The sequence below is a fragment of the Microcaecilia unicolor genome, chromosome 1, assembly GCF_901765095.1.
Source record: "Microcaecilia unicolor chromosome 1, aMicUni1.1, whole genome shotgun sequence".
In the NCBI taxonomy this organism is placed as follows: domain Eukaryota; kingdom Metazoa; phylum Chordata; class Amphibia; order Gymnophiona; family Siphonopidae; genus Microcaecilia; species Microcaecilia unicolor.
This window is the reverse complement of record NC_044031.1, coordinates 234,190,249-234,205,993: the sequence shown is the minus strand read 5'-3', so window position 1 is coordinate 234,205,993 and position 15,745 is coordinate 234,190,249. Positions and strand designations below refer to the sequence as shown.

Below are 15,745 nucleotides of genomic sequence, written 5' to 3'. Positions count from 1 at the left end.
TAGCCACCGTTCCTCCGGAGTTGAGCTCCGAAGTGCAGGCAGCCGGCGGGACTTGCAGGATAAGGCAGGAACTAAAGATCCAGAGGACCCACCCTGGGTCTGGGATACACGAGGGCGACAGGGCACGGAATTAGACTCAGACAGTGTGCTGCTGCACAGCCACTAGCAAGACCCAAAAGACAGACCAAGGAACACAAGGCATACAGAAGCTAGCAGGAGCAAGGACTAGGGCAGCAACACACTAGATTAAACGGGGATCCGGGAATACCCACAGGGTAAACCCTCTAGCTAGGAGGAGACAGGATACAGGAATAATCACCCAGGAAAACACACAAGCCAGACAGATACAGGATTGAGGATATATCCTCAGGATATACAAGCAGGGTAGGCACACAGGCTAGGCAAGGCAGGGTTCAGGGTAAAGAGAGCAAACCAGGAATAACAGGCCAAGGGTCTTGGGCAGGCAGCACAGCAAACAGAGTAACCAGGAAGAACCCAGGGTAAGCCAGGAACAGAGGCTTCCCCCAACACAGGGTAAGCCTGGAGCAGAGGCTTCACCCCAAACACAGGGTAAGCCAGGGACAGAGGCTTCACCCCAAACACAGGGTAAGCCAGGAAGGACCCGCAGTCCACAAACAGACAGTGGCAGGGAAGACCCCTCACGGAAGGACAACAGAGACACAGACACAGAAAGAAACTGGGCTGGAACCCAGAGAGAGGCTAAGCAGTAGTGCAGCAGACACTTACTAACCTGACCTGGCCTAAGAGCATAACACTTATGCAAAGGCCCTGACTGCAAGCACAGCACTTCCTTATGAAGGCTCTCACTGATGAGTCACCAGCAGTAGGGCAGAAGCAGGAAGTACACTGACCCCAAAGAGAGGCTTGACACACATAGGAAGTGAGCCCACAGGAAAGACAAGCAGGAGCTATCTTGGAAGCTGGCACAGAGCCGGTGGCAGCCATCTTAGATGCTGGCTCCCCAGAGAGGCATAGCACACACAGGTGAGGTCTAGTGAAGCAATCAGCACACAGAGCCAGAGACAAGACTAACACAAAGACAGACAGAAGCCAGCAGAGCTGCTGACCCCCAGAAAGAAGGTAAGGCTGAGGGTGGTCATGGCCACAGACGTGACACTATGCTCTCTGGACTTGAAGGATGCATATACACACATTCTGATACGGAAGTGTCTTTGATTTTGGATGGGAACCCTGCTGATCTTTTGAATAGAAGCTTGAGAAATTGTTGGGAAGTAGAACATAATTGAGTCTGAGATATAGGTTGGCTCCCTTCATTATCTAATCGTTTATAGCGCCTAGTCTTTGAGGATATTTCCAGTGGCATTACCAAAACTTAGGTTGGTGCCTTCTGGAATTTTCTGTTATTTTGCTACTTCTAGCAGATGGCAAGGTTATGCAGGCTGGTGCAGCGAGTCCAAGCTTAGCTCCTTAGACCACAGACTAAGGCTTGCTCCTTGTGGTTGAGCCTTATGGCCTTGTACCTGGCATTTCGTCCATAGACCTTACCCCAGTAGAGTGCAGAGTTGCAGTCTCTGGAGGCCCAAGTTATCATCTGCAGGTGCTTGCTTGGCTTGGCTCTAGGCTTCGGCCCTATGAGGTCCTTGACTGTGGAGGATATGGGTCCCCATCCCCTCCACTCCAGTTGGAATGTCCCCTCGTGGCTTCCCTGCAGCATTAGGCAGCTTTTTGGCTGGCTGCCTAGCAGATTTAGTGCCCTGTTCGTCAGGGGAAGGAAGCTAGTTAAAAAGAAAAGAAAGAAAAGAGAATGAAATTACTCTAACCTGGAGGAGCAAGCAGGGGGACAGTGGGAAGCCCTGTCAGTCCCGGGCCCTTTTCCAGAAGCAGGCAGTACTAGCTGGCAGGCTTATGCAGACAGCTATGTGCACTGGGGGTGGAACCCCAATGTAGATGGAACCTCAACCATGGGACCTGCAGTCCCAATGGTTTTGCTGCTTTATACTGTCATTGAACAGGTAGGGTGTTTTACCAGAAGAGGATATTTTGGACGATATCTATGTCAACACGAGCAAAGGTGGATCTATTTTTTTCAACACAGTGGAGCCTACCAGTTTGAATGTACACATTGAATGGATGGAAGATGGTTGGCAGCTTATTGGTTATTTTTATGGGCAGGGTTTCCTGCTTCTGCTTAAAAGAAGTTGATGTCCTTGTGGCTGGTTTGCCATTTTGAAGTAGTGGAGGTAGGAACGCAGGAATTTATCCCCTGGTACAGCTTTGCGAAACAGGATGTCTGTGTCTGGTGTCTGTTGACTGATTGCAGAGTAATTGATGGCGATTGAACAGATAAGATATTTTTTGGTTTCGTTTCTCTCTGCAGTGTTATGAATTTTTCCTGTTTATATGACTACTGCTTTCACTCCATTTACTGTTTTCAGTGACTGAAGTTTTTTTTGACCGGTGATGGTTGTCAGCTCTGGTTCAGTATATTAGTGAGTGTGGGCTGTTCACTGAGGTCTTTTTTTTTTCAGTCATTACCTTGACTGAAGGATTTGTTCCAGTTACTTGATGTTGCCCTCTGTTTAATATGGTTTGTGCTGGGTTTTTTGTACTATGAACATTATTATTTACTGGAACAAACATTCATTATACGACAGTTATAGTAAGCATCGTTGAGTAGGAAAGGAAATAAGTATGCCCAGATTTCACAGTTTTCACTGTGGTAATCCTGAAAAACAGACTGGCTAGGCATGCTTCCAGGAGAGGGTTGAGAAACACTGCTCTACTGTTCCAACACTTTAAATTGCCTGACACCAACACTACACTCCCCCCCCCCTTAGCCTCACCACTCTGCCAAACTTCCCCACCCCAGTTAATACCTCACCTCTTTCAGAGTGGCCCACCCTAAATACCCCCCCCCCCCCAAGATATTGCACCACTTGAAAACTGCTCCACCTTCAAATACTATCTCCCCCCCAACCACCACCATTGCCTTGCTATCTGAAGGCTCAAGCCTCTGCATGTAGGGGGAAGGGTGAAGAGTAGCGAAAGCCCCCTCCTAAAAAAGAAAATAATAAAAGCCTCAGTACATTTCTGTTGCAGATGCAGTTACAGCTACTGCTGCTTGCATACACTGATTCATTGTGACAGAGTGATTAAAGAATTGCACCTTTCAAATTGTATTTCTTCATCAGACATGCACTAATATCAGTACATATAACTGCACCCCACCCCTCAACAAAATAAATATACTAAACAGACCGATACCACTTGTGCAAAATACAGATGACAAACAGTCTCTCACACATAATGCAAATACATAGTTGAGTGAGCGCACAGGCAAAATTAATGTATACATACATATAGATATGCAGAGGGGTTGGAAAGAATTGTGAGTCATATTCTGCATGTTTCTTCCATTTGATTGAACTGTCAAAGCTTTGAGTTCCACATATAGCCAGTGCATCCACTGTAACTATAGAAAATAAAAATCAAGTTGCAAATTTGAAAATCATTGTAATGTTAAAGCAATAAATAAATCTGGCCTTATATTGTGGATGTCCAGTTGCTAGAACCTTTCCACAATTGTATATATATTAGTTCTCCTTCTCTGATGAGGTGTTTCAGTGCCGGTATCCACCCATACCCTACGCAGCAATCAACTGGTATGGATAATAATTATTTTTTTTCACAATTTTTGTCTGTTTTGGCCATTACTGGGCCACAGATATTTGACATTTGTCTTACAATTCAGGTAGGGCTCTAACCATAATAGTGTCACCAGTGACACCACATATGTTTTGTATGTGAATAGTTTATTCTTTGTGTGTGGTGTCATTTATGTTGATACAGCCAGTGGAGGTCATTCTGAATTATTTGTGGCTTCTAGGGCTACAGTGGAATAGTGAATAAGCGTGAAAAATTCCAAGTGTCAAAGAGCAAACAATTTTATAATAGAGGAATTGTTTGCTTGTCAGGAACACTTGCAAAATTTTTAAGTGATAACACAGACAGATGGCTCGCTTTCTTTTTTTAACCCCATAGAATTTGAAGGCTGTTTCATTTTGGCAATACACATTACAGCCTGAAAAGGAAAGTAAGCTATATTTTGTGTAGTACACATAAACTGCATAATCTGTAGACCCCATATAACACGTGAGATCACCTAATGCAGCCAAGGGTTGGACCTTTTTGTTGTTACATATTTTATTGTAGACCCCATTTAACATGGATTCACTTAACGTGGTCAAATATCTTGGACTCCAAAGTCCTTTTATGAGGTCTACAGAACATTTACAGGAGAGTAGTAAGTGTTGATGTTATGAGAATGTAATGCAGTTTTCAAATGTACATGTCTTCACCTACATCAACGTGCATTTGGGTACCCAGATTTTGTCCGCGGTTACAACATATTTACATCATCTGTTGCAGAGGTCCACAAACAGTGGGTTGTGATCCCAAATGGAGTCGAAAAAAATTCTAAATTGGGGAAACTTAGCGGCATCAATGCCTGTACTGGCTGATGGGGTGATATGTCAGTCTGCATGAACTTAATAGGAGGCAGTGACTGGAATAGAAAGTTAGCCTGGAACAGAGGCTCAGGAGGAAAGGTAATGCTGAGATCATGCTTTTGGAGCAACTAGAATGGGATCACAGCATAGGAACGTTTTTGGGAAGAATTGGTATACTGTGAAGAGGAACAGTAAATGTTTGATAGCTGAAGATATACTATATAATAATAAAGAGCTGATCTAGTGTTATGTATTGCCTTTATTTAATTATATCTTCACTTTGTTTAGCCCTTTGACTGTTTTAACCTGGCTCATTTTTCCCTGCATCTGAGCTTTTACCCCAGTTGGAACCTGCCCCAGTCTTGCCTACTGTGTGCATATGTGTTGGAGGTGGGCTGAGTATCTTTGGAAGATGAGACACAATTGGCCTTCAGTTTACAGTTACCCGGTTTTATCTATCCACCTATGATTAATTCTTACCCTGCTCCTCCTATATCCCAGTCCTTGCAGACCATAGCTTCTTTTGACATCTGTAGGCCTGTCTCTCAATTTCCACTTGTAGGATTTGCAGGTTTTGCTTCTCCTTGGAGATCATAAATAGTGTGTTTTATAGTGTTTTGTCTTCTGCTAGCCCAGTGATCAGAAAAGGGGTGGGAATCAAGGGACTGAACCTGAGCTTCTAATAATGTATGTCTATATGGTGCTGTTAATCAGTTATAGGATCAGCCCTTAAATGTTACTTAAAACATGTTTGATATTGCTAAACATTTATTCATGATTGTCAACATGGTGATTTTGATTCCATTTTGTCTGTTGGAATGGAAAGAGGTCTTGTTTTCTTTTCTTTCTTCTTTTTTTTTTTTTTGCCTTACAGTGACTACAAAAACCATATCTACTTCAGATGGCATAAGTGTAGATTATTAGTATTTTAGCAAATAATTTTTAAATTCTTTTCATTTTCCTGTTATAAACCTAATTTAGCCATTTAATATGTTAATATATTTTACAGTATGAAGTTAAAATATCAGTTTGCAGTAATGGTTTTATGTGATAATACAAGCTTTTATGTATAATCAATAGATTTTTCTTTTTGATAGTTGTATACATTTTTAGATAATTAAATGGAAACTAAAGCTTGTAAATGTTAAATTCAGCCAGTGCAGCTGGGAATGTTTCACTGTGCAATGTTTCTTATATTCAAGCCTCTGCCATCCAGGACCTTGCCCATCCTGCCCTGCCTTTATGACAAAGACATGTGAATGCGGAAGAACAAGGTGAGTCACTAAAACTAATCAGCTTTAAAAAAAGAAGCACTCAAATTTGTTGAGAAGAATTGAACATTGTGTGGTCTTAGCATCTTGTGGCACAGGAGTTTTAACAGTAAGAGTTAACATGTACTATTGCATTAATACGTGGTAAAAACATTTTTATGTAGGTTGTTTTACAGCAGGCCCCAGTTTATGCAGTGGGACATTACTACTACTGTACATTAACTGCATTAATGCATATTAGTAATTCTAGCTCAATGTTTGTTGTTTAGATGTTTGTCTAATAATTCCTTCATTTCACATTTCAGACTCAGAGTAAGGCTAAATAAACTCTTTAGATCCCTGCCAGTCTTTCAACTAATTGTCTGACGGTCAGTGGAAGTAAACTTTGTTTCTGGGTCCATAGTAATGGAAGATGATCATTGCTACAGTGATTTCTGAAATCTGTTAATGTAAAATATGGCACGAGTTATTGCTTACATAAATGTGAATTATGCTCATGTAGCATTAAGTTGCAATTTATTCCCAGTAAGCCAATCTGCAGCTGCATCTAGCTTAGCAGAGAGCAAGGCAAAAGTGGAGGGGGAGGGATAGAAACATGATGGCAGATAAAGGCCAGTCTGCTCATCCTCTGTAACCCCTAATTGTTCCTGTTCATAAGCGATCCCACATGCTTATCCCATGCCTTTTTAAATTCTGGAACAGTCCTCGACTCCACGACCTCCACCGGGAGGCCATTCCACACCTCCACCACCCTTTCTGTGAAATATTATTTCCTTAGGTTACTCCTAAGCTTATTCCCTCTTATCTTTGTCATATGCCCCCTCATTCCAGAGCTCTCCTTCATTTGAAAAAGGCTCTCTTCCTGTACATAAATGCCCTTGAGAGATTTTGTTAAACGTCTCTATCATGTCTCCTCTCTCCCTCCTCTCTTCCAGCATATACATGTTGAGGTTCATAAGCTTGTCCCTATAATTTTGCATTCAAGACCGCTTACTAATTTCGTAGTCGCCCTCTGGACCGACTCCATCCTGTTTATATCTTTCCGTAGGTGCAGTCTCCAGAACTGCACGCAATACTCCAAATGAGGCCTCACCAGAGACTTATACAACGGCACTATCACCTGCTTCTTTCTATTCTGGTCATGCCTCTCTTTATGCACCCAAGCATCCTATTTGGCCGTTGCTTTTTGTACCTGTTTGAAAGCTTTAAGGTCGTCCGACACAATCACCCCCAAGTCCCGCTCTTCCTTCGCACACTGAAGCACTATATCTCCTATACTGTACAGTTCCCTCGAATTTTTGCGACCCAAGTGCATGACTCTGCATTTTTTTCGGATTAAACCTTAGTTGCCAAATATCGGTCCATTCCTCTAGCTTTGCTAGGTCCTTCCTCATGTCATTCACACCCTCCAGGGTGTCCACCCTGTTGCAGAGTTTAGTATCATCCGCAAAGAGACAAATCTTACCAGACAACCCTTCCACAATATCGCTCACAAAGACGTTAAAAAGAGCCGGCCCTAGGACCGATCCCTGCGGTACTCCACTGACGACATCCTTTTCTTCAGAGCAAGCTCCATTTACCACCACCCTCTGTCTCCTACCATTCAACTAAATTTTTACCCAATCAGTTACTCTAGGTCCCACACCGAGGGCACTCAATTTATTTATCAGTCGCCTGTGCAGAACCTATCTCTAGAACTCTATTAAGCCCCTTATCTACACTGCTGGTTGGGATTAGAGGAAGACAAGGTTAAGAAATGTACCAGAATTGCCCAAAACCACAGCTCTAAGGTGGGGATAGCCAGAAATAAAACCAGAACAAGTCTTATCTGTGAGTTTCCTTCAGGCAGGAGTCAGACCTCGAAAATGGGGTTGCCTGCAGCTCACTCAACAGAAGCTTTAGCCACAACTAAGCATACAGTTTGTCTTGCAAAAAAACCAGGTAGGGGAGGGCTCAGCACACTTTTAGGAAGGAAAAGAGATCTAATACTTTCTGGCAGTTTTAAATCTAGTTCTCAGATTAACAGATATCAATAAACCAGTTAGAACACAGCAAGCAGAGTGGATAAAACAGGTTTTTTTTTTTTTTTTTTTTTGGAAAGATATAAAACAAAATTTAGATATCTGCGTATATAAGAAGGTGAAACCAAGAGATTGAAGGAGAAGGGTGAGTGAGGTAAGAAAGACGTTAATGAGTTATCGGTCCAAGAAGTGATCTCTGAGGAACTCCTGATGATAAGATCACTGTGATGTAGAGATAGTGATGATCGATGAAGGAGTGCCCTGTGGGGTATGAGTGAAACCAGAGAAGAGCTAAGTCAGAGACGTTGAGGTCAATCAGTTGTTGAAATACAATGTTGTGATCAACCAGATTAAAGGTAGCAGACAAATCAAGGGAGAAAGAAGCAACATCTCTTCCTCCATCAAAGATCAGTTTAACATATTTCACAATATGAAAGGGAGTTTGTTTAGTCAAATTATAAGAGCGGAAACCAGTTTGACAGTGGTGTAAAACATTTGTGTGTTCAAGAAAATCTGAGATCTGTTTGACCATGATTTTCTCCACTATCTTGGAAACAAGCGGCAAGTTGGTAATGGGTCTTTAGTTATTTACTTAAGAAAAGTCATCTTTGAAGTCCTTAATTTGGGGATTTATTACTGCCTGTTTCCAGGAGGAAGGAAAGGTTTTGGAATTGGGCTGTTGATTTGGCCTGTAAGTTGTGGCTCAGCAAGCTGCCCTTCAAAGACAAGCTGCTCTTTGTGGAGGAATTGGATTAACTGGTAAAGGACCTAGGTGAAGCTAGGCCATAGAGGTTACCTCCATCAGAGCATCTTCCAGTAAGTCTCGCCGTAGGGACTGAGGTTGCTTCCAGTCTGGTAAGCAGATGTCAGTCAATTAAGTTTATGGTGCTGGGCTCAGAAACCTAGGGATGGGGGAGGGTCCACAGTGAGAGCCTGCAGCTGGTTTACATTGCTTGTTTTTTTTCTGAAATGGGGCCAGATCACAAAGAACCAGTGGGTCCTTAAAGCAGACCAGCCTGGGTACATGCTGGAGTTTGCAGAGCCCCTTTCAGATACCTTCTTGTTTTCTCCCTGTGGCACGGTCACCAAATGGATGGCCGTGACTGATGCTTTGGCCATACTGTTTGGCTTGGGCGCCTTCGTGCTGGCTCTTTCGGTGGAATGGGGCTAGAATCAATACATGCATGCTCATTTTCAAAGCACTTAGCCTCCCAAAGTGCTTTGAAAATATGCATATTTGTCTATTTTGTATTGTCCAAAAAAGGGGGAGCATTTCAGCTGATCTTAGATCTCAACTGTGTCAATGCAGCATTGAAATTCCTGAGTTTTGCATAGAAATTTGTGGTCTGTGATTGGAGCAGTCAAGGCAGGGGAGCACCTTTGTGCCTTCGATTTGGTGAAGGCATACCTCCATGTCCCAATTTGAGTGTGTCACCAATGGTTCTTCAGGTTCTGTGTGTTGAGTGAGCACTTCATGGCAATGCTATTCTGTTGGCCACAGATCCCAGAACCTTTTCAGATGTCCCTGTGGTGGTGGCAGGCTTTCTTCACAGGCAAGATATTTGAGTTCATCCCTACCTAGACTTGCTGATTTGAGTTCAAGGCCAGGGCATCCTTAACCAGAGTGGTCCAGATCCCGGAGTGATGTGGCTGTGTGATCAGTTAACACAAGAACAGTCTGGGACCCTTGCAGTCATTGGAGTACCTGGGAGCACATTTTGATATCCAGGTAGGCAATGTGTTCTAACTCCTAGACAGGTCACAGAGGATGTTGTCTCAGCTGTGGAGTTTCCTGACACAGTCAGCGTTGAGAGCCTGGGACTGCCTTCTGTTGCTGAGATCCAAGAGCCCACATGCATCCTCTACAGTGGTCCCTTCTATTCAGGTGGTCCTCATGGTCCCAGGAGTACAAGGTTGAACCCAGGGGTGTGCTGGTAAATTGTTAACAGTGGGCTCTCTCTCGCCAGCAGAGTAAAAGAGAATTCAGGAGGGGCCCAAGCCCACATTTTGGGATCCATTTGTTAAAGTAGCCATGGAGAACCAGCTCCCAAAATTCTTAAAAACTTAACAAACGGCTCTTGAGAGCCTGTGAGAGCCTGCTCCAGCACACTACTGGTTGAACCAGAAGCTTGTAGGTTGTTGAAAGTGGTGAATGTGTCTGCATCACCTTCACAGGAGCATTTCCCTCAAGCCCTCCTCCCTTCGATGGGTTGTGTTTTCAACTGATGCAAGCCTTCAGCAGCTCACTGTTAAGGTCAGGTGACTTACGGATCATTGGTCCATCAACAGACTGGAAGCCAGGGCAATGCAGCTAGCATTGCTGGCCTTTCACAACAGGCTGGAGGGAACATCAGTGAGAGTGTTTTTGGACAACATGACTGCCATCAAGTTATATCAGCAAGCAAGCAAGATGTAGCAGTAGAAGTTGCCATCCTGTTCCAGTGGACAGAATTGCACCTGATTGCAATTTCAGTGACCTATATTGCAGCACTTAGAGCGTGCAGAAAGATTTTCTTTGTTGGAATGTCTGGATCCTGGAGAATGAGAGTTGAGGGGACTGGATCTCCTAACTCCTGGTGGATCACTGGGGTTTGCCAGTGTTCAATCTTATGGTGTCTTGGTGGAACACCAAGGTACCAAAGTTATTTGGAAGCCGGCCGTGTAAATAGATTTGTAGGTTATATTTGTACAGTTGGGTAGGTAAAGAAGGAGGTTTGCGTTTCTTGGGGATAGTTCAGTCATGTCTATCATATATTCTGGTGACAGACCAAATAATATTTTATGGATGATGGTGCTCAGTTTGAATATTAGTCTTGCTTTGCTTAGTAGCCAGTATAGTGTTTCGCGTAGGGGGGTAGCTCTTTCATATTTCGCCTTCTTGAAAATTAGTCTTCCTGCTGTGTTATGGACTGTTTGCAGCGATTTCAGTTCACTTTTCCTTACAACCCATGTATTCTGCATCGCAGTAATCTAGCTGTGATAGTATTGTCAATTGTACTATTATCCGGAATGATTGTCTTGGAAAGTAGTCTCTGATCCTTCGCATTTTCCATAGTGTTCTAAAGCATTTAGTTGTTACTACTGATATTTGACTATCTAGTGTTAGGTGTTTGTCAAGAGTAATTCACAGTATTTTTAACTTGCGTTTCAGTCTGGTATGTTTGGTTGTTGATTGTGAAGTTTTGGTGGCTAAAGAGTTAGCGTTCCAGAAATATAGACAATCTCAAGAAGAGGAACACGGGGAGGAATACCGTATGAAACTGAAAGAAGCCAAGAGAGAGGTACGTCTGGCAAAGGCGCAAGCAGAAGAACAAATGGCTAGAAATGTAAGGAGGGGAGACAAAAACTTCTTCAGGTATATTAGTGAAAGGAGAATGACTAAAAAGGGAATTGTGAGACTAAAAGATACAGCAAAACGCTATGTAGATATGTGGAATGCCCTCCCGCAGGAGGTGGTGGAGATGAAAACGGTAAAGGAATTCAAACATGCGTGGGATACACATAAAGGAATCCTGTGCAGGAGGAATAGATCCTCAGAAGCTTAGCCAAAATTAGGTGGAGGAGCAGGTGGGGGGAAGAGGGGTTGGTGGTTGGGAGGCGAGGATAGTGGATGGCAGACTTATACGGTCTGTACCAGAGCCGGTGATGGGAGGTGGGTCTGGTGGTTGGGAGGCGGGGAATACTGCTGGGCAGACTTATACGGTCTGTGCCCTGAAAAAGACAGGTACAAATCAAGGTAAGGTACAAATCAAGGGCAGACTTATACGGTCTGTGCCCTGAAAAAGACAGGTACAAATCAAGGGCAGACTTATACGGTCTGTGATGGAGATGGGAGGTGGGACTGGTGGTTGGGAGGCGGGGAATACTGCTGGGCAGACTTATACAGTCTGTGCCCTGAAAAAGACAGGTACAAATCAAGGTAAGGTATACACATGAGTTTATTTTGTTGGGCAGACTAGATGGACCATGCGGGTCTTTTTCTGCCGTCATCTACTATGTTACTATATGTCTGTGAGGTGGTGTGGACTTCACAGGACTAGAAATTTGGTTTTGTCCCTATTTAATTTGAGTTTAAAAGTTTCTGCCCAGTTTTCCATAAGGCCCAGACCTGTTTTAATTTTGTCCATTATTTCTGTGATGATGTTGTTGAAAGGTATGTAAATGCTGACATCGTCTGCATAGCTAAATGGGTTAAAGCCCATTAACCCCAATTTTTTCCTGAGAAGAGCCATCTTTACATTGAACAGTGTTGGTGATATCGGAGAGCCCTGTGGTACCCCACACTCAGGGATCCAGGAGATAGATAGCTGGTTGGACATTTTTACAATGTAGGATCTGGTCTTTAGGAAGTCGTTAAACAATTTGGCCACTGTGCCGCTGATTCCCATGTAATCGAGCAGGGTCGTCAATACTTTGTGGTCTACTAGGTCAAACGCACTTGACATGTCAAAATGCATTAGTAGTATTTTCTGCCCTTGCTGATTAAACTTTTCGAATTGCATTAATAGTATTTTCTGCCCTAAGCTGATTAAACTTCTAAATTTTGTTATTAGAGTGGTTTAGGACCGTTTCGGTGCTGTGTTGTGGTCTGAACCCTGATTGGGATTTATGTAGTATTGTGAATTTTGTTAAGTAGTCCATTAGTTGTGTTAACAATCCCTCCATTGGGTTTTGCTTCTGGGGGGCTAGCCATTTGAGCTACTCTGGAAGGCATCCTTTGAAGTATCTGCCGTTGATGAGGGTTTTCCTGGTGGGTGGCTGTCTGTTCTGTGCATCAGGTGTTAATATTTCAAGCTCTATCTTTCATTGATTCTTTCCTTACGTTTCCTTCTCAGAAGAATCATTGTGGTTATGAACTATGCCATCCTGTTTGCTGAAGACAGTTCATTCAATAAAGTGATATGGTAGCTGTGTTAGTCCACTTTTAAAGGAAATAAATAGAAATAAAACGGAACAGAGAAAAGAAAAATATGATACCTTGTTTATTGGACTAAATATATTTTTGATTAGCTTTCAAAGGCAACATCACCTTCTTCAGATCAGAAATGAGCACATGTTAATAAATATCAGACACTATAAGTGAAACAAAGCATTCCAATGAAAGTCTCACAGGAAGCACCCATCCATCTCTCACAGCTCTCCCTATTTCTCACCTAACCGACCGCCTTCCTGTGAGACTTTCATTGGAATGCTTGTATGTTTCATTTATATATTCTGATGTGTGACAACATTTGCTCATTTCTGATCTGAAGAAGAAAGTGTTGCTTTTGAAAGTTAATCATTAAATTAGTAAAATAAACAAGGTATCATTGTATTTTCTTTTCTATCTTTTGTTTTATTTCTATTTATTTGTGAACCAAGAAGTTGTCTTCCAGCCTTTTCCTAAAGGGACAGGGAAGGCCACAGACTTTCATGCAGTGGATGTGCACAGATGCTTAATCCATTACCTGGATGTGATCAACGCTTTTTTTTTGGAAGTCAGACCATCTTTCTGTCTTGAACAGTGATCCTAGAAGGGGAAATGCAGCTTCTAAGTCTTCTATAGCTTGTTGGATTAAGCAAGCAATTCGATTTGGCATATTTATCTCAGATAAAGGAAGTGAAAGCAATGTTTATAGCTCATTCAACTAGTCTCAGGCGACTTCATATGTGGAGGTCCAGACAATATTGCCAGTAGAAATCTACAGGGCAGTAATGTGGTCGTTGCTCCACTCATTTATGAAACATTATAGGTGTTGATGCACATGCCTAAGAAGATAGTATCATTGGGCACATGGGCATTGAAGGGATATTGGCTTCCCATATGAGAGATTGGGTACATCCCACTGGATGGCAGGAAGAAAAGGAAGGTAAAATTTGTTCATACCTTATAATTTCCATCCCTTGAGTCCTGCTAGACCAGTCCATGTCCCAACCCAGTGGTGGAAGTGATGTCACTGAACTTCAGTGTCCTGTGTCTCCTGCTAGTTGGGGAGCACAACCCACTTGTCTGGACTGGTCTAACAGGACTCAAGGAAAGGAAATTGTCAGGTATGAATGCATTTTACCTTTTATGTCTTAATCTATGTTTCAGCATAGCTACCATCTTGAAGTTTTATGTAGGAATGTTGCTTTAATAAAACATTAAGAATAATTCTTTAAAATGGGCTATCTTTGCTCATAATTTGCTTACATTTTTATTGAGAGTGCATACCTTTTAATGCCCCCCCTTCAATAAAAAAAAGAAAGAAAACAAACATCTGGGCTGTATGTTAAACAGGAATTTACTGAATTTCAAATTTTAAGAAACTGCTCAGCAGTGCTTTAATCAAGTACTGGGTATTTGATTAAAGTTATTTAGTTTATTTTAACCAGGAGATTACAAAGAGAACTGGTTCAGTCACACCATTTGAATATGCCTGATTAAAGTTAATCAGATATTTTTTATCTGGTTTACTTTTAAGACACACATTTGTCCTGAGCAGATATTCAAATAGCATTGAACATTGGTGCTGGCTGGTAAGAGTTAAATTGTGCCTCTGGCACACGTCCAAATCTTTTATACTTAACTAGTTGACCAGATAACTCACTGTTAACAGGACAAACCTTTTGAATGTGACCCAATTCTGTATTCACCTACGTGAGCAGTAAAAGATGTTAATATCATAAAGATTTATTATCTAGCCACAAAAGTTTTTCAGTTGATAATATGCCTGCTTTTTTTTTTCCTACAGTCATTCAGTTCGTTGTGGTCAGTCCGGTGCCATCCATTGTACTAATGTATGCGAGAATCCTTTGAACTGTGGTGAACACAGCTGTGCAGAGGTGTGTCATGCTGGAAAGTGCCAACCCTGTCAGCAATCAGTTCAGCAAGGTGAGTGTTTGTGTGTATGTGTATTGATTAATTTTATTAACTCTGCACAAATTTGAAAATGTTATTTAATATATTGTGTAATTGGTTCCTTACCAGTTGTGGCGACTAGGTAGTGTGATTGCTGTTTTTAGTCCATTAATTCTGTGTGTGTAGTATAATGGAGTTTTTAGTACTTGAAGAAACTTTTATTTTGGAAAAGGATATGATTTTGCTCTGAGAAGATGCAAGAGAACTCTCCTTTTAAAGCACATCATATAAAATTGCATTTTAAAAGAGGGCCCAGAATTGATACAGGAAAATAAACTGTCATTGCCTGTCAGTTTTAGAAGCTATTCTAAAAAACATACACATAGATATAGCTTGATAGGGCAGAGCAGATATGGGTTTAGTAAAGGGGACAACAATCTTGCTATACAAATCTGTTATTTTTGGGAGTGAGCAATAAGGAATGGATTGACTTTTTGTTATCCAATTTTCGAGTTGGATTGACTGCTGTTGGAGACAGAATGCTGGTTGATAGACTTTTGGTTTAACACACATCTAAGTTGAAATTGTGTTTCTGTTCAACACACAAATTTTCATGCATGTTTTGGTGTGGTAGAGGAAGTAAACTCATGCTTAATATGGCAAATTTTCAGTAAGAAAAAATTTGCTGGCAGTGATACTCTTATGACTAGGTCTGTGTTAGTTATGTTAGTTAGCGGTTATTTAAAATGCTCAAATAAGATTATTCTGTTCTGTAGATAAGCAGGATGAATCAGCCACTATGTGAGTGACATTCAGTGATGCCAAGGCAGAGAATTTTCTCAATGGCTTTGGAAAAGCATGAAAGACTTTTTTGTGCTTGCATGGGATTCCTTTGATATCTTCTTGTTCACAGTAATTCTGAAAGCTAAGTTACTTTACCTTTAGCAGGTGCTCTCTGAGGACATTAGGCATATAACATAGTAGTAACATAGTAAGTGATGGCAAGTAAAGACCTGGATAGTCTATCCAGTCTGCCCAACAGTCACATTCATTATCATTTCAAGATTTAAATCAACAATGAACATGATATTATATACTTGATCATGGTCTTTCTTTGATGTTTCTGGAACATAGACTATAGAA

General features: G+C 41.9%; 1 protein-coding gene across 3 annotated transcripts in view; it reads left to right on the top strand.

The window, feature by feature from the left end:
- NFX1 (nuclear transcription factor, X-box binding 1) overlaps positions 1–15,745 on the top strand; it is a 258,504-nt gene that overhangs the window by 81,323 nt on the left and 161,436 nt on the right. For all 3 annotated transcript variants that reach the window (XM_030204815.1, XM_030204808.1, XM_030204823.1), the window contains exons 6-7: positions 5,693–5,764; positions 14,496–14,635. In XM_030204815.1, coding sequence (XP_030060675.1) covers positions 5,693–5,764; positions 14,496–14,635 — 212 coding nt within the window. The remainder of the gene's footprint in view (positions 1–5,692; positions 5,765–14,495; positions 14,636–15,745) is intronic.